The 19,268-nt window shown below is 39.6% G+C and overlaps 1 protein-coding gene across 1 annotated transcript in view; it reads left to right on the top strand.

The window, feature by feature from the left end:
- Nucleotides 1-5,002: 5,002 nt before the first annotated feature.
- CPLX3 (complexin 3) overlaps nt 5,003-19,268 on the top strand; it is a 33,454-nt gene continuing 19,188 nt past the window's right edge. Inside the window, exon 1 of the mRNA XM_089663938.1 lies at nt 5,003-5,923. Coding sequence (XP_089520064.1) covers nt 5,760-5,923 — 164 coding nt within the window. The 5' untranslated portion in view covers nt 5,003-5,759. The remainder of the gene's footprint in view (nt 5,924-19,268) is intronic.

Genomic DNA, 19,268 nt, shown 5'->3' with positions numbered 1-19,268 from the left:
TCACGCTGACAGCTCATGAGGAGAGGTGAGCCGGTAAGCGGCATTTTGCAGGGGGACATCTACACTGATCATCAGTGTCTTGGTAATCAGTGTAGCCCCATCAGTGTGGCCAATAGTGCCCATCAGTGCTGGCAATCAGTGTCAGTGACCATCAGTGCTGCCCAACAGTGCCGTCTAACAGTGCCCATCAGTGACACCTAACAGTGCCCATCAGTGCCGCCTATCAATGCAGCTTCATCAGTGCAGCCTATCAGTGCCCATTAGTAACTCCTCATCAGTGCAGCCTATCAGTGCCCATCAGTGTCGGAGAAAAATTACTTATTTATAAAACTTTATAACAAAAACTAAGAAAAACGTTTTTTCCAAACTTCTTGGTCTTTTTTAGTTTTTTTTTAGCAAAAAATAACCCCAGTGGTGATTAAATACCACCAAAAGAAAGCTATATTTGTCTCAAAAACATTCTAAAAATTTAGTTTGGGTACAGTATTGCATGACCGCACAACTGTCATTCAAAGTATGAGAGCGCTGAAAGCTGAAAATTGATCTGGGCAGGAAGGGGGTAAAAGTGCCCAGTAGACAAGTGGATAATATATCCTCTGCATGAACCAGAAGGGAAGGGATTGCATCAAGTGCATCAATCTTTGCAATATATTAGATTGTATTCAATTTGTTCATCTACTTAAAGCTGAACTCCAGGCATTAGACAAAATGTACCCTTGCAGTAGGCCATCCACCCCCCCCCCCAACACAAGGTTTAAATGCTTGTTTAATCTAGGGGTGCAGGGGTAAGGTGTATTACTTGACTCTTTTCCTTGGTGCTGCAGGCTGTAGCACTGTTCTTTTCTACCTGACGTTCTTGGTTATAAACTCTGCATTGTGTGTGAAGGTGGGCATGCTTAGAGCAATGAAAGTGCTGGAATGGAAGCATGGATTGTGAGAGCCTGCCAGAGCTAGGAGTAAGGGAAATATTATTTCTTGTTACTATAAGCCTAGACTAAAGCATTGAAGGCTCAGTGTGGGGGCCCCAACTGCAAAGGTAGATTTTGTCTAATTCCTGGAGTTCAGCTTTAAGGATAATGGTATGCCTTTCCGGTTCTTTTTAAATATTTAGTTAGAGTTTTTTTTTTCATTGAATTGGGGAGGGTAAGATATACTGTATGACATTTTAATAAGAGTTTATGGACTCTTTGCCCTGGGCTACTGCATGTCTTCTTGTTAAATAGTTATACTGTATGTTCAAGAGGTAGAACACACAAGGAGAAATAGTTTGTGAAAAAAAGAGAAAAATCATCTTACGATGGATACACTGGATTGGGCTCACAACGTGATACTGAGATGTCATCACCTCATCACAGCAGCATCTAAAATGCTCCAATCTGGAGGAAATTCAGGAAGCATATGTGTTATGGAAATCAGTGAATGATGGCAGAAAGAGCAGAGATGGGAAACCTTTCGATTTGTGGTGAATGTGCCTGAAAAGGATAAAGGAGGTTCAGTAAGATGAGAGAGAGATGGCATGGCAGTATACCAAGGGTTTTACTGCTCCTGAGCTAAGCATTGGTAGCCGACTGGGGGGGGCCCAGTGTCTAGGTGAGTGTAGGTACAGAGTCTAGCATGGCCTGGGACACCGGAACCATTCCTTAAGTTGTCGTTACTGAAGAATGAAAGCTGTAAGAGCTTGGCTGCTTTAGGATTCACAGTCTACAAACCAGCATATGCCCACTAACATGTTTAATGCAGTATATCATTGCAAATTCAATTCAACACACTGTTATTTACATCAGAAAATGTACAGAAAAGTGTGACCTCAAGGAGTCTCTTCCCAAGCTTAAAGTGGACCGTCATTCACAACCCTTAACCTTACCCTTAACCTCTCTATTATATATTTGAAACTTTTTTGGGGTAGCAATCACCCTTTTCATCAGGTACTCACTTCCTCAATCTTTGCCCTAGGCTACCCCAACAACGACCCTTTGTCTGGACAGTGCTGATTGGCCCTGTGCTGATTACATGCACCCTCTCCACAAAAAAAAAAAAAAAAAACTCTAGCAATACACATCAAACTGAACATGTGCAGAGTGTCTCCTAGAGCTCTGTACTATCAGCAGATGGATTGGGGACTATCGAAGAAGGGGAAGATCAGAGAAGATAGGATCAAACTGCCTTTTTGCACAATGTAGAGGATTAACCCCCTAGATTTCACAGTGAGTATAACAAGCATGTTTTATAGCATATGCAGACTGATTTTACTGTTGTTGGTTTAGTATCACTTTAACTGAAATCTCAAGCAATGTTATCAGCCTTCCCAGTTCTCTTCTGTGTACTATAGAATAGCTTCCCCCATCTTATATAGATATGGAGAAGGGGAAGCCATGCCTCCCAGCATTCTGAAATGATAAAGAGGAACACCTTTTTAGCACACAGTATGCTTAACCTTTTAAAGAATGAGGGCCACTTAAGTGATTTTTCATGGGCCACAGTGAAATTAAATTGTTCAGAATTTCACATTTTTATTTAGTTGAATAGCAAAATAAACATTTTTTTTCCTAATAAATCAAGAAAAAGGTGCAGCACATAAAAATGAACAAATTTGTATCTATAAAATAGTCCTTATTAGCGACTAAAATTCCTTAAAGTACAATAGCAAAATCCAAAGAACAAATATAAGTCCCATAAATTGCTCTATGGCGTGATGGTGATACTCAGGGTGAAGTCCCAGCGGGGTACACGTGAATATTCTGGGAATCAGGAGTATATCATAAGGTGAGAAGTGGTTGTAAACTGGTGGTGTGCGATAAATCAGTGGGATTGCAAACTCACCAGAAGCACAATCTTAATGCGCATTGATCATAAATATCAGCCTGGAGATCTCCCCTCTCTGGAATATGGTCTGGTCTAAGATTCTCTCCCTCTGATGGTATGGGCGTTTAATGATGTCAATCAGAGGTGCCCTTTATGGGTGGTACAGTAAGGTCTGGTCATGGAGAAACAATCCTTCCTCTGGGCTGAATGAAGTCTGGGTCCTGAGGGTTTAACTGCTCATGTTGGAGCAAAAAATAGGGGATCCCATAGTGTAGTAAGCTTTGTTATTCTGAAGTAGATGTTTGTATCATTTTTCTCCTGCAGTCACTGAATTCTGGTGGGAGGAAGAGGAGGAGAAGCTGGCTTTTTCAGTTGCAGGAAGAAAAAGGAGAGGACTGGTCCCTTTATATATGGTGCCCCCGACAATCCTCCTGTCCAAGTGTAAAACAGAGTGTGACAGGGAGGCCACACGGGCTCCCTGAAGCATGGAGTGGGGTTGCATTTGCAGCCCCTGACACTACACCAGTGGTTGGAGGGTGTTGTAAAACCATGTCTCAACCAGGGGCGGACTGACCATTTGGAAACTCGGGCACAGTCCGAGGGCCCAGGGTCAGTAGGGGGCCCCATGAGATGCCCCTGGTACCTTTTTTATAGGCTTTTTTGAGCATGGGCAAGGACACAGGGGCCCCATGATCCCCTATTGCTCGGTGGCCCCATGAGTTGTCAGTCCGCCTCTGGTCTCAACTATGGGGTTTTACTGCCCCCCAAACTGCAAATGTAAATGAGCTCTTACTGTCCTGAGCCCCCTATAAGGCTGCTTTCACACTTGACGCACTGCATGTTGGCAAGTCAAGCTAGTGATGAACAAGCATGCGCTTCCCTGGTTTGAGGTCGAGGGCCACATCAGAGTGCTCAGAGAGCCACAGGTTGAACATCCCTAATGGGCAAAGGACACATTCCTGCCACGTCCCTTCCACTGATCACAAAGATCTAATATGCAGAAAATGTATTTTACCTTTATATTTGCTATTCAAATAGAAATTGCAGAAATATAAAAAAATGATAAAAAGGATTTATCACACTAATAACACTTTTGGTAATAAAATAGTACAATTTGTATAAAGATGTATACATCAGACCAGAAAAAGGACAACTGAGGCTACAAGAGGGACAGGGGGATTTAATCTCAAATGAGGGACAGTCCCTCCACATGAGGGACAGTTGGGCGCTATGGGCAGGGGTGTATTTACCACAAGGCAAACAAGGCATTTGTCTAGGGTGGCATTTTTCAGGGGGGTAGCAGCTTTTTTCAGAGGGGCAGTATCATCCCCTGAAAGAAGGAAAAGAAGGGACACACGGGGATCTGAGAGAGGCTACGGGCTTTTCTTGGTGTATGCAGAGTCTGACTCTTGATCCAGGGGATGTCCAGAGCTGTGAAGGTGAGTGTCTACTCTTGCCAGAGTGGGGAGAATTTGGGGGGTGGTAGTAAATGGCTCTCTCAGGTGGGGGGCCTGGAATGTTGTCAGTCAATGTCAGGCTCTCTTCGTGGGGGGAGAGTGGGTGTTGGTCGGTGACAGGGTCTCTCCCTAGGGGGGGGGGGGGGGAGCCAATTTTTGTGTTGCCTAGGGCAGCACAAAACCTAAATACACCACTGGCTATGGGAGAGGTGTTTGTAGCCTTGGGTGACAATACTTCTCCAAAGAAAAGTAAAGTGAGTGAGTGTTGTCACTCCAGGACAAGAAGTGTGTTACTGGCAGGATCAACAGGTAAAACAAAGCCTGAAAAAAAAAAAAAAAAGAAACTGAATGCAGCCACCACATTTAAGGACTCGTATGTGTCAATAAATCACATTTTTGATTCTTTGTTCGTTTTTCTTCTTGAGTTTAGATACAGGTTAAACTTTTTCACACAAGTGTACCTGGAGGACAAGAAGTCCAGCAGGCACACCTTCACTGGGTAGAAGACCATTACCCAAGCTTTATATTCTTTTTTGGACCTTGTGGTGCTTTTAGTTGAAAATCTCACAAAGCAAGCCGATTTCATTGCTGTGATCTTCCATTTCGAGCTTCTATTCCAGATCCCCCCACCCTTCCCATGCATCCGTTTACAGACGTATGTGCAGATAAATCCAAAGGCGTTAATTGTATCATCATCTCGAGGATCTTGCTAGGTTTCACACTAATAACCCGGCAGTGGGAACGTTCTCCTAAGTGTGAAGGTAACTCGTTTAGGGTGCCTCACCTCCTGATGACATCCCAATGATTAACCCCTTGGCTGCCAGGATGGCATGCCATCTACATGATGGAGCATGTGGCCATGTGGTTTAATGACGTTCTAGGTGTAAACGAGTTCTGCTATATTTAGAAGGAGAGTGAGGCAGAGAATAATAGGATTTGAAGGCTTCACAGCTAATGGGAATAGTTGTGTGTCTCTTTCCTGAATGTGGGATTGCCCAGCTGAGCTATGTGAACAGATTGGAAAGGCTAAGTGACTTTACTACAGCCAATGGCTGTCATGCTATAAGCCATACTAACAGAAGGGGCTGATTGTTTTGCGAGTTGTCTGCTATGTAGCTCAGCCTCCCTCCCTCTACTAAAGGAGTCTCAGAAGGCAAGGCAGAGCGGAGGTCTACTTGGGAGCTGTCCAGGATTGTGGTGCTGAAGCTAGCCCTGCCACCCCTCGCTACAAGGCAGCATTCAGAGACCTCCTGGAATTCTTCAAGGCTTATCTTTGGATTTACCTACCTTGACACAAGATGACTGAGAAAATCCATTCAACTCATTAAACTTATCACAGGATCCATGCTCAGAAAATACAGGCACTAATTAGCGGCTGCTTGGAGAAGAGAAAAAGCTCTGAGGGGACCAGAAGCAGCTCATCTCCAGTTGTTTGTAAGAGCAGCTCAGAATTTTTGTTGAAGGTTCACCAACCCAACTTGCTGAAGCCCTCTTCTGATCATGGCTTTTATAGTGAAGACTATGGTGGGTGGTCAGCTGAAGAACCTCACGGGAGGTCTGGGGGGCAAAGAGGAGAAGGGAGAAGGGGAGAAATCAGCAGCTGAAGCTCAAGGTATGACAAGGGAAGAATATGAAGAATATCAAAAGCAGCTCTTGGAGGAGAAGTAAGTACTTGTCATGTTTGAAAGCTTTCAGAATCAGATGTAGACAGAATCCTCAACTCATGAGTCAATAGAAGTTCAGAAAAATATATAAAATATGACATTATGTAAATAAGAAGTGGTAGGTGGGCTATCATGTGCAAATTCAGATGTAGACAGCTGTCTCAACTCATGAATGTAGAGAAGTTCAGAAAACTATATCATATATGTCATTAGGTAAATAGGAAATGTTGGTGGGCTATTATGTGCACATTTAGTGGTAGATAGCAGTCTCAACTCAAGAATACAGAGAAGTCCAGAAAACGTATAGAAAATATGTCTTTATATGAATAAGACATAGTAGGTGGGCTATCAGTGTGCACATTTACATGTAGACAGCTGTCTCAACTCAAGAATATAGTAAAGTTCAGAAAACTATATAATATATTCCATTATGTAAATAAGGAGTGGTAGGTGGGCTATCGTGTGCACATTTAATGGTAGATAGTCTCAACTCAAGAGTCAAGTTCAGAAAACTGTATAAAATGTCATTATGTAAATATGAAGTGGTAGGTGGGCTATCATGTGTAAATTTAGATGTAGATAGCATCCTCAACTCAAGAGTCCAGAGAAGTTCAGAAAGCTATATAAAATATATAAAAATGTAGAAGTGGTAGGTGGGTATTGTGAACATTTAGATGTAGATAGCAACTTCAGCTCAAGAATCTATAGTTCAGAAAACGATATAAAATATGTTATTATGTATATAAGAAGTGGTAGGTGGGCTATCATGTGCAAACTTAAATGCAGACAGCTGTATCAATTCTAGAGTCCAGTGACGTTCAGAGACTTGTATAAAATATGTCATGTAAATAAGAAGTGCCAGGTGGACTATAATGCTCAAAGTTAGAGGAGTTTAGAAACAAAGTAGTGTTGTATGTGCCATTCAGTATGTTTTTATTATCTTCTTATTAAGCCCCAAAATAAAATGTATTATACCGCAGCTTACCTTTTCTTAAATGTGGTGGCTACATTAATTTCCTTTCAGTTTTTTTCCTTTATTTTCACCCAATGATCTGGTCAGTAAATCTGTTATTTTTCAACTTCCCTTAACAGACCAAACTGTCCAGCAAATGTGTCAGAGGGCTGAGACAGATTATTTAACACTGGCAGAAGTACTTGCAACAATCAGCTTTTATTCATTTATGTAAAACTTCTATCTCAGAAGGAAGATAGGCTATCGCTCTAATGGTCTGAAAGGTGTTAGCTGGAGTTCAGCTTTAATTTATTAGTCACGTCCATCTAAATCTGCTAGTGCATCTAAGGCTCCTCTACACTAGATTAACAATGCTGCTGTCAAAAGGTGTTTCCATTGCTCCTCCATTCAGAGTGGAGACGCCGTAAGGCAGGAAGTGTGTTAGTAGCCAGATCACCAGGTGAAAAAGGAAAAAATAAAGGAAAAAAAAGCCTAAAAAGAAAACTAATGCAACCACAACATTTAAGGATTTGTAAGCTGCAATATATAATTTTTTACTGCTTTAAGAAACCCCACTGAAATAAACATCTCTTGCATTCCAGTTTGTAAGTGAATATATGCTGTGTGGTTATAGATCTTTATTTTATTTATTTTGTCTAGATCCAGGGGCGCACTGACAACTCATGGGGCCCCCGGGCAATAGGGGATCATGGGGCCCCTGTGTCCTTGCCCAAACTTAAAAAAGCCTATTAAAAAGGTACCAGGGGCATCTCATGGGGGCCCCTACTGACCCCGGGCCCTCGGGCAGTGCCCGAGTTTCCAAATGGTCAGTCAGCCCCTGTCTAGATCGTTATTTATTTTATCTGTATGTGAGTTATAAGCATTGTTGTAATAATGGCTGCCTTATACACAACTAGAAGTACTAAATAAGAAGAGTGTACTTTGGACTGAATACATGTTTTATGCCATTTAAACTAGTGGGAGAGTAGCAGAGTAGCACAGCACACATGACAGAATCAGTTAAACACCAAGAGTTCATTCCAAGCCAGCATCCAGATCATGTGTTGCTTCCTGCCTGCACCATCTTACTTGCATCACTGATTATGTTGTGCCGCTGCATTGAGACCTACTTGCAAACAAAGCAGGGCATGTGCTAGCACATGTGTCCCTCAGTTATAATTCATAAAGCTGAATTTACTGTCATGCCAACTCACACAAAACAGATAATTAGTCAGGCTTCTTTCAGTCCTGGGGGTCCTTAGATTGGAACAAATATGACCTATTCCCCAGCAAGGTTCACATGGTAATTATGATTTGCAGACCTGGCTTCATTTCAACCAACACTATCTAAGATTATAAACTAATAAGTATTAGGTTGTATTACAATGATAAGTTGTCACAATTCTACATTGCAATGTACATACGTTTCGCTACAAAACTGTTACTAAAATATATAATATTATTCTGAGAAGAAGCTGCACAAAGTGAAATAATAAACACTTGACTGCACACTTTTTGCCACATTATGGTACACATCTCTAGCATATTACACATGGTGATTGAGTAAATTTCATGCATATCACAAATCCATTACATAATTTCAGTAATTCCTGAATTAGAAAAAAAAGTGTCATCCTGTAAGGAGCACTCTCACAATCTATGTATGGTTTTATATACATTCATACATCTACTAACTTCCTCCAATTTTCTACTTGGGTGACTGCACCCTCTTATTCTCTAATTCTCTAATGCTGATCTATTTCAACCAGATTTCAATCACAAAACCAGCCAAAGTGGGGCAGGCAATGTACCACCAACATTGAGGATCATTTCACAGTGTCCATATATACCGTTGGCAGTAGCTTGCATTCTTTTGTTTTTGTGATTAAAGCCAGTTGAAATCACCTGAAACCTGTATTAGTGTTCCCAGTATAAAGGCTATCTATCTCCTTACTGAAGCTGGTTGTGAAATACAAATCATGCTTTGCAAATAACTTCTTCCAGGACGATTAGGTGACTCTTACCAAACAGGATTTTAGAGATCGACGAGGAGGGAGCAGGTGTTCCTCTGAAACTGGAACTCCAGTCATTTTGAATCATGGCACCAATCTGGCACCACAGATTTGCAGACTTCATTGGCATTAAATCACTATGATAATCCTGCATCATTCTGGGATAAAGTGTCAAAATGTAAAAAGGACATGAGAGGACAGTGAACAGTTCCTTGCAGTCCTTTTTCTTGGTCAGCTTTGGTTGCAGAAGTTACAGATGAAGCAGAGAAGATGTCATTTGTTTTAGTGAAGGTTACCATGAAATCTAAGGCCTAACCTAATTGGTATTCTCCTCATTCCAAGTCAAATGATCCTGAGAAGAGCTGAGTGACAAATGAATTAAAGCCAAAATGTGGAATTATAAAAACAGGTGTTTTTGGAGGATAGACAATTGATGCATTTGCCACTCGTCACTTCATTCTAGATCTGTTTTCCTAATTTTTGACATTAGAGAAAAAAAATCAGTTCAATAAAATGGAAACTTGTATGAAATACTTACTGTATTTTTTCTTTCCTGACATGTTAGTGCCAGGAAAATTGTATCAAATACTTACCAAAATTTGCTTTGCCTGGCGCAAATCTATGGCAGCATACATGTGGAAGTATGATGCCAAGCTGGTGCCTATTCAAAGTCATGTTTGTTGGAGAGAGTAGGGAATAGATAAGGCCTCCTTTACATGTTTTTGTCCTGTCTGAATCCCTCTGGGGCAATTTTCCATCATTTCCTGTCTGAAAATACATTATAAAATGAGAGGAGATCTCTCCAAACATAGGAATTCCTCTTAGACAGCTGCCAGTGAAACAAGTGTTCCAACTGGAAGATTTCCCCTCTATTCTTATTCCAGTGCAAACTCAAAATGTTATTTTCAGTTTCGGTGACAATGGTCATCAGGACACAGAGAGGAAGGGAGAAAAGCTGATCGGGGTTCGAACTCTTTCTACTGTTTTCAAAATGAAAAAATAGATTTAGATACACTTTACAGTATATATCATAATGAATTGATTACTAATAGATTTAATTTTGCTTTATATATATATATATATATATATATATATATATATATTTGTTACTGTAGCATTCTTTTTCTTCCAATTTTTTTTCTTAATACAAGTTTTTATTGAATTTTCTGATAAACAATGACAAAGAGCATCATACAAGAAAAAGAAAAACAGAAGTAGAAGCCAAAAGGGTTACATTTAAAAGAAATACATTAAGCAATGCTTATGTATATGCACAGTTTCAAGATATCAAATTTAGATAACATGTCATAAAAAAAAATAAAAAAAATAGTAAATATAATCACTATTAGGGCAAGTTAAAAACCTGAGTTTCAATAGAGCAGGATGAAACTGCAGCAAAATGTTGGTTCTAGTAGCCAAAGATAAATAATAAAAATAAAAGAAATGTAGACTTCTGACTCAGTTAGCAGTAAAGCAACGCTTAATGAACAATATATGGCCAAAAAATTTCATGTAAGCTTTTTCATTTTTAAATCTATTTTGCCAGTTAAAACAATACAAGTTCTGGAAATCTTGGCTCACATGGTATGTCAACATTTCATTCTATCAAACTGTAAAAACACAGCCAAGGACTGGGCAGGTAGCATGTAGTAACAAAACTATTGAGAAAGCAGTGAAAAGGGAAGCCAGAAAGGAGTAAAGTCCACAAACTGCTGAATAATAATGCAAGGAATCCTGTTGCTTAGGTCATTTATTGTACATGGAGCACATACAGTATTTGATACATAGTTAGTCTGGCTGAAAAAAGACAAAAGTCCATCCAGTTCTGCCATTAAAAAAAAAAAAAAAAAGTTATAATCCTATACCCACAGTTGATCCAGAAGGCAAAAACCCAGTAAAGCATGATCCAATTTGCTCCTGCAGGGGAAAGAATTCCTTCCTGATTCCCGGAGAGGTAATCAGATATTCCCTGGATCAACTTTACCTATAAATGTTAGTATCCAGTTATATTCTGTGCATCTAGGAAAGAATCCAGGCCTTTTTTAAAGCAATACACTAAGCTGGCCAGAACCAACTCTTGAGGGAGTCTATTCCACATTTTCACAGCTCACTGTGAAGAAACCTTTCTGTGTTTGGAGATTACATTTCTTTTTCTCTAGATGTAAAGAGTGCCCCCTTATCCTCTGTGATGACCTCAGGGTGAATAACTCTACACCGAGTTCACTATATGAACCACTGATGTATTATACATGTTGATCATATCCCTCCTTAATCTCCTCTTCTCAAGAGACAATAAATTCAGTTCCTCTAATCTTTCCTCATAGCTGAGCTCCTCCATGCCTCTTATCAGTTTGATTGCCCTTCTCTGTACTTTCTCTAGTTCCCCAATGTTCTTTTTGTGAATTGGTGCCCAAAATTGAACTGCATATTCCAGATGAGGTATTACTAATGATTTGTACCGGGGTAATATGATATCTCTCTCTCTGGAGTCTATACCTATTTTAATACAAGAGAGGATTTTGCTCACTTAGAAACCGCAGCTTGGCATTTAATGCCATTATTTAGCTTGTGATCTACCAGAACACCCAGATCCTTCACCATTGATTCCCCCAGTTGTACCCCCCCCTCCCCAGTATATATGTTGCATGCATATTCTTAGCCCCCAAGTGCAAAAGCTTACATTTATCAACATTAAACCTCATTTGCAACATAGTTGCCCAATTAAACAGTGCATTGAGGTCAGTTTATAAATTGGAGACATCCTGTAAGGACATTATTCCACTGCACAGCTTGGTGTCATCTGCAAAGAATAAATTGTTTTTTTAATCCCAGACCCTATGTCATTTATAAATATATTAAAAAGTAAGGGTCCCAACACTGAACCTTGGGGTACACCACTGACAACCCTAGACCATTCAGAGTATGAATCATTAACCACTACTCTCTAAATGGATAGAAAACTGGCTAAAAGATCATATTCACATACAGATTTTTCCCAAGCCTGTAGACTTTACCTTACACATTAGCCATGTGTGGGGAACTGTGTCAAATGTTTTTGCATAATCCAAGTATACCACGTCCACCGCCACCCCTCTGTCCAAGGTTTTGGTCACCTCCTCATAAAAATAAATCAGATTTCTGTCTTTCATGAATCCATGATGTCTGTTGCTTAAAATATTTTTTTCCAGCAAGAACTCATCTATGTGGTCTTTTATTAAACTCTCCAGTATCTTCCCAACTATAGAAGTTAAACTAACAGGTCTATAATTACTTGGTAATAATTATATTGGTAATATATATTGGTAATTTTGACCCTTTTTTAAATATTGGCACCACATTGACCTTACGCCAATCCAGTGGTACTATGCCAGTCGTTAAAGAATCCCTAAAAATTATAAACAATGGCTTTGAAATGACAGAGCTTAATTGTTTAAGGACCCATGGGTGTATGCCAGTCCAGGTGCTTTATTCACCTTTATTCTGTATAAATATTTTTGAGTCATATCAATTGTGAGCCAATGTGGATCATCTGGAGCTGTGTCAATACTATGCCCATTATGGACAAGAGCTCCCCCATGCTCCTTTGTATAGACATAGCTGAAGAAGGTATTTAATAAATTTGCCTTCTCTTAGTCCCCAGTCACCCACTCTAGATTATTTTGTAAAGGGCCAACATTCTCGGACCGAACCTTTTTACTATTAATATGTTTGAAGAATTTTTGGGGGTTGGTCCTGCTATTTTTTTGCAATCTGTGGTTCGTTTTCAATTCTGGCGGCATTTATTTCTTTTTTGCATATTTTGTTATATTCTTTTTTTTTCCAAAAACGATTTTTATTAGAAAAAAGGGCAGACAGAACAATACATATACAGATGTGAATCCAAAGTTGGACATGGCACTGTATGTCGCCTCCCGTGTCACAGACGGGTCAAATCATAACAGGCAATACAAAACGTAACGTTGTAAAACATTGTGTCAATGTAATATTACAATCCAAGAAATGTACGTCATATATATATTCTTTGTAATGTTTAAATGATGATAGTGTTCCTTCATTTTTATATTTAATAAAAACTCTTTTTTATTATCTATAACTTTTTTAACTTTGGCCGTAAGCCACATAGGTTTGATTTTTAGCCTTTTAAACTTGTTGCCCATGGGAATATATTTAGCAGTGTGTTCACATACAGTTTTTGAATAACTCCAATTTCTGTGTTGTGTTCATTGATGCCAATATTCCCTCCCAGTCTAAGTCTTGGAGAGCAGCTCTCAGCCTTGGAAAATTAGCTCTTTTAAAATTGAGCATTTTTATTTTTCCGCATGTGCTTGCTATTTACAGCTAACAATAATTGAAATCATGTTATGGTCACTGCTACCCAGATGTTCTTTTATATGGACATGCGTAATAAGCTCTGCAGAGCATCATTTCTATTCGGGGCCTCTATGAACTGTACCATAAAAATGTCCTTTAGTAGGTTTAAAAATGTTTGCCCTTTAACTGTTCCTGCAGTACCATTACTCCAGTCAATTTCCGGGTAGTTAAAATCCCCCATTATTATCACTGTTCCAGCCCTTGCAGCCCTTTTGATCTGTGCAAGGAGCGGAGTATCCACCTCCTCATTAACACTGGGAGGCCAATAACAAAACTCAATGATTACCTTTGTAGTATGCACCCCCATGTGCATTTCCACCCATAATACTTCAGCCTCATCACACTCTGCATCAACTAGGTCCTCTTTCACACTCGCTCTGAGATCACTTCTCACATAGAGACAGATATTACCACCTTTCCTATTTACCCTGTCTCTCTGAAAGGAAACATAGCCAGGAATATTAATGGCCCAGTCATGTGAAGAATGAAGACAAGATTCAGCAATATCAATTAAATCATAGTTCTGTTCATGCACCAAAGCTTCCAACTCACCTATTTTTGCTTGGCAGACTTCTGGCATTGGTGAACAAACACTTTAATCCATTGACACCTTCTGCACACGTATTTGCATATTTGTTAGTTTCATACAAATGGTACCAATTCCAATGGTTGTTTGTAACATGGGAATCTTCTTATCTGCCATAGCCCTCCCCCCCATCTTTCCCCATTACACCCACCAATAATTACTGACCCCTGTCTGATCTGCCTGCCCCATTATAACCTAATTCTCCCTCCCCCTCAATCCTAGTTTAAATACTCCTCCAGGCTCCCCATAAACCTCTCCCCCAGCACAGCAGACTCCCTTCCATTTAGGTGCAAACCATCTCTATCATATAGGTTGCACCCCAATGAAAAGTCGGCCCAGTGCTCTAGAAGCCCAAATCCTTCCCTCTTACACCAGGTCTGAAGCCATGCATTGAGTTCTCTAATCTCCCCCTGTCTTTCCTGATTTGCACATGGCACAGGCAATATTTCAGAGAATATCACCTTGGAGGTCCTTCCCTTCAACTTGCAGCCTAGTTCTTTAAACTGATTCTTAAGGAGCCTCCACCTTCCATGTATTCGGTCATTGGTTCCAACATGGACCAAGACAGCTGGGTCATGCCCAGCCCCTCCAAGTAATTTATCAACCTGGTCTACCACATGCCAAATCCTGGCACCAGGGAGACAGCAAACCATTCAGCAAACCAAACAATGTATTCTATCAGTCCTTTGGATTATAGAATCCCCTACTACCACCAGCTGTCTAAGCTTTCCTGCACTACCCTCACCACCCCTCCCAGATGGTGTGCCCTCCCGGCTGTTAGGGATAGCAGTGAAATCTAGGGCTGCCACCCCTGAGCTTTCCACCCCCACATCTTCACACAACTTGGCAAATCTGTTTGGGTGCTCAAACCCAGGGCCAGCCTTCCTTTTCTGTGAGCCTCTACCACTTCCTCTCGTTACAGTAACCCATCTTCCTACCTGATAATCTTGATTAGCCCGTCCGCCGTCCACATCAATCCCATTAGCTACCTGCTCAAAGAGCAGAAGACCCCTTTCAAGGTTGTCGGTCCTGCCCAGTGTTGCAACTTGCTCCTCCAGATCTCTAATGCGAGTTTCCAGAAGGGCAACCCACTCACATCTGTCGCAGCGATATCCATACTGGAGCTCTTGCTCCATTGTTGCATACATGTGGCACACTGAGCACTGCACAAAACCTTCAACCATGCTAGCACACATTATCCCAGTTACAATATTAACAGGAAATATCATTTGTCACTTACAGGTTAGTAGATTCCTGTTATAATCTCCTGTTTTTTAACTCCACTTATCAGATGTCCACTTGGTCAAAGGTCCAGCAAGCAAAATACAGGCAAGCTCAGAGTGAGCTCTACAGCAAGTTATATAGTACCTGTATCACCTGTGACCAATTAACCCCTTCCCTTAATTAGCAGACTGAAGGAAGGCAAGGAAAGGAAGAAAAAAATGCAATTTAAAAAGTGACAGCAAAAGTGATTTAAAAAAGTAAACGCTTTAAGCAAGACCCAAAGAAGAAAATTAAACAACTACAAGCACCAGCAATCACCAGCAGTCAAAAGTAAAACTTTTTCACTCTCCACTCAAATTTCCCACTCTTTTTAGCTATCAGCCAGCAAAAATGCCTTTATTTGCAAAGTGTTTGTTACAGTTCAGAACCATGTGACTTCAGAATGTTCCTATACATATATAAAGCATGCTCAAATGTTCTCAAAATGGAATGTTTTTTTATACGAAGAAGAGGTACTCATACAAGTCCCTCTCCATTTATATAGCATAAAGGCTTCCTTAACAGCTCAACCTTCTTAGTCTATAATGTTTTTGTTCTTGTAGTTATCATAAAATTTTTATCATATACAGAAGCAGGAGTGGATATATCATGTTCTAGGCAGACTATGCTGAGGCATGGGGCAAAAAGGAGCGGTTGCCTGTCAGGGGTCAGGTGATCAGGATGGGATGGAGCCCTCTCCTCTCTTTTATAGTTTTAGTGTGTCATACTCAAGTTAATTGCTCTTATTTTGGTGTCATTTTAGGAACTGATGCCAGTGGCAAACACAAGATGGAGTGATTGGTTTAGGCAATGGTCAACAGGGAGAACAATCAGTTCTTAGAAAATATTTGTTCATTCTTAAAAGGTGTTTCATTTTACTTAAATTGCAATCTTATCTCCTGATGAGGTTAATAGTGAAATGCATAGAGATTTACAGGCATCCTGATCCCACTTTGTTGGTGATATTATTGTCTTCTGGCCTATGTGCAGACTATTATATACTTCATGTTACTTAACTATGTAAAGTGGGCTGAAGGCTGACAGTGTCTGGTATACACTTTTAATCACTTGCTATGGATACTGTAGTTTGGATGTGTTTTAAAAAAAGTGTATGTGATTTTTTTTTTAACCTTACCTGGGTGCTTGTGCCCATTTCTGGTGTGTAGAGCATCGTAAATTCCCATTTCCTACTTTATGATGTTTAACACTGTCCACCAGGGGTGTGGTGCCTTATTTACCCACCTATACCATGCCTTTTATAAAGACATATTAAAAACACACCTTATGAATCTCTTTACTGAAAAAATAGAAGTAATTAATGTGCAACATATCTGAACACATACAGTAAATTTAATGATACTTTAATGGCAATAACCTCAGAACTAGACCCTGCAAAGTGTGCTGCCATTATTTTGACATTTTCCTTTATGTGAAATTGTTTCATTTTATCTACATATTTTGACTACTAGCTTTGAGTTGCCTAAAATACAGAATTTCTTCTGTTGATTTACCCTTTCAGATCACAGCATTGTTGTATTACCAAACTTCTTTTGAGTTTTGGATCATAGATAGATACCTGGATATTCTGATTTGACAATTGTTGATATAGGTTTGATATTGTTTGATGACTCAATGATTGCAAGCATTCCATGGCATGAGGCAAAATAGCTACTCCACCATTATACTTACTTTTATGATAGATTCGTGAATCCAATGATATGAAGTTCAAATGACTTTACTCTAAATCACTGCCTGTGTTTCACAATTTCATGGCAAATCCTTGCATTGATTTCTGTAGACTGCCAACTCATACAGACAGTAGAAATGGTATTACCTTTATTGCATCTTAAATTATTTGGTTTACTATGGACTGATGGAAGTTAAAATCATTACAAGACTTGCCAGTCTTATGAAGTTTGCCAAATTTTTTCCTCCTGTCATTTAAATAATTTTTTGATCAAGCTATATTGCACCTCAGCAAAATCATGTTGGACAAGCAGGTAGCCAAAATGGTGATATTTTTTAAAATATAAAACAGAGCAGGTTAAATCCATACCTGATTTGACTGGAACAACTAAATCAATAATATATATACTGCACTGTACTCCAATTGCCCACTTTTCAAAATGTAATTGTCCTTTTTCCATGGGGTTCATTGTTTAAGTTATATGTTTAACAAAGCTTTATACCATGTGTAATTTTTGTGGTGTTTTTGATAAATTCAAATGTCAAATTACAATGACTTGGAGAAAGAACAGACTTCATTTTAAAGTGAACCTGTGAGGACAGAAATATGGAAGCTGCCATTACTAATCTCCTGAAAATGCTAGCCATCCTTTTTTTATAATGCTTTTTTAAATGCTGACCAGGAACAAGCATGTAATTGTAAAGTCAGAACTCTGGAATTGCATGCTTGTTCCACCTAATGGCTCCTAGTATTAAGGTTCCTGGATCAGCATGACAGAGAGGCAACTAGCATTTTCAGAAAGATAGGGCAGCAATAGCACCCTACATATTTCTCAGCACAGGTTTCCTTTACATAGCGTACATACAGGAATCCAAAAATTACTAAAATTGACAAACTTTCTCCCACAAGCATATTGGAAGAAGCAGAATGTAAAGCTGAGCATATCAATGGGGGGACAAACTTTATGCAGGGGCCTTTTGTAATTTGGACTAGCAGCACAGAATGTGTTAACTTTGCTTAATCCTCTACATTTCCATTTTATTGTCACAAGCCATAATTGTCCCTAAACATAATCCTCCCATCTGCCAGGAGCAGCCCCTTTGCTGTACATGCACTGAACGGACTGAAGGATTAGATGGAAAACAGATATGTAGCTCCTTCATGTATCCGGATGAATGGAGGCATTCCTTTCTTTGCACTCCACCAGATAAGCCAACAAACCAAGAACATCTGCATACAAGCACATAAAAATATAAGAACTCACGGATAGATCAAATATTTGTACATATGAAAAAGGTAAAGAATGACATCAATGGAAAATTATAGCTACTATTAACGAATATAATAGAATGTTAAGGAATGTTCCCTTAGTTTAGTAAATGAGGTGAAGCTCTGCTGGCTTCCGTTATCCAATCAAACTATTGTTTTGGTTTTTTTTTTCCTTGCATGTAATTGGGTATTCTTTGCAATGTGAATTTTGACCACATTCCCTTGCAAAGTGAACAGCCTATTTGCCTTTAGTAATTCAACCTCTATACTGTATGTTAATAATTGTTACTTTAAAAAACATTTTTACACAAGGAAATGACCAATGACTGCAGCAAAGCACATTATACACTGCTAACCAGTGTTAGAGAGTTTTAGCCAAGTACATTTATTCTCATCTTCCTTCACCCATAGACAAACATGCATTCAAGTGTGCATGCTTACAGCATGGTCTTGAGGAGGCATAGAACCTGTTGGGTTTTAATACTGGTCCCTGCAGAAAGATTTCCTCTCCCATTCTGTTTAAATAACAACAGTCATTGAGACAAAAATGCAAATTCCAACATGGACATACATGTTAAAAGTTGCCAGTTTCCCCAGTATGTGGAAGAATTTTCCTTTAGTTCTTGTTTCAGTGACCAGTGTCACTAGGACATAAAGTAAGAAAAACCCTTCCCCCAGGCAGATAATAAGAGATGGCGGTTATCTGCATTTAATCCAAAACAAATGACAAGGTTTTGGCTATTTTAATTTTAAATATATTTTATTAGGAATGATTGCAGTAGTACACAAATGGCTTCCTGACAAGTTTGTTGTGGGAAATGGTTATAACACAATAATTCACTTAGGATAATTAACAGAAACAGGCCATACTAATGATTATTACAGAGGATAGCCAAGCATGCACCCTTAGTAGTGTGGCTGGTGTCAAAGTATGTTGTTCCATAGAAAGTATGTGGTACCTACCTATGCAAGTCTTTGTGGAAAAGTGTCAAGGAAGAATAATACATATTTCTGTGAGAGAAACATACTAGGGGATATACCATCTATGCAGATAGAAAGGTGATGAAAAGGGTAAAGAAATGGAAAGGAAAAAAAGAGGGGAGGGAAAGGAAGAGTCCCAGAGAGGGTGTTAGGTGGGGTTAAGGGAGTAGTGCTCAAAGCAATCAGATGGCTAGCATAGAGCTGTCTAATCGTGGTGGTTGACA

Source organism: Staurois parvus, unplaced genomic scaffold (assembly GCF_062004578.1).
Source record: "Staurois parvus isolate SC_StPar_1 unplaced genomic scaffold, SC_StPar_1.0 ptg001805l, whole genome shotgun sequence".
Lineage (NCBI taxonomy): Eukaryota > Metazoa > Chordata > Amphibia > Anura > Ranidae > Staurois > Staurois parvus.
Note: the sequence above shows the minus strand (reverse complement) of the source record. Positions and strands in the feature narration are given on the sequence as shown.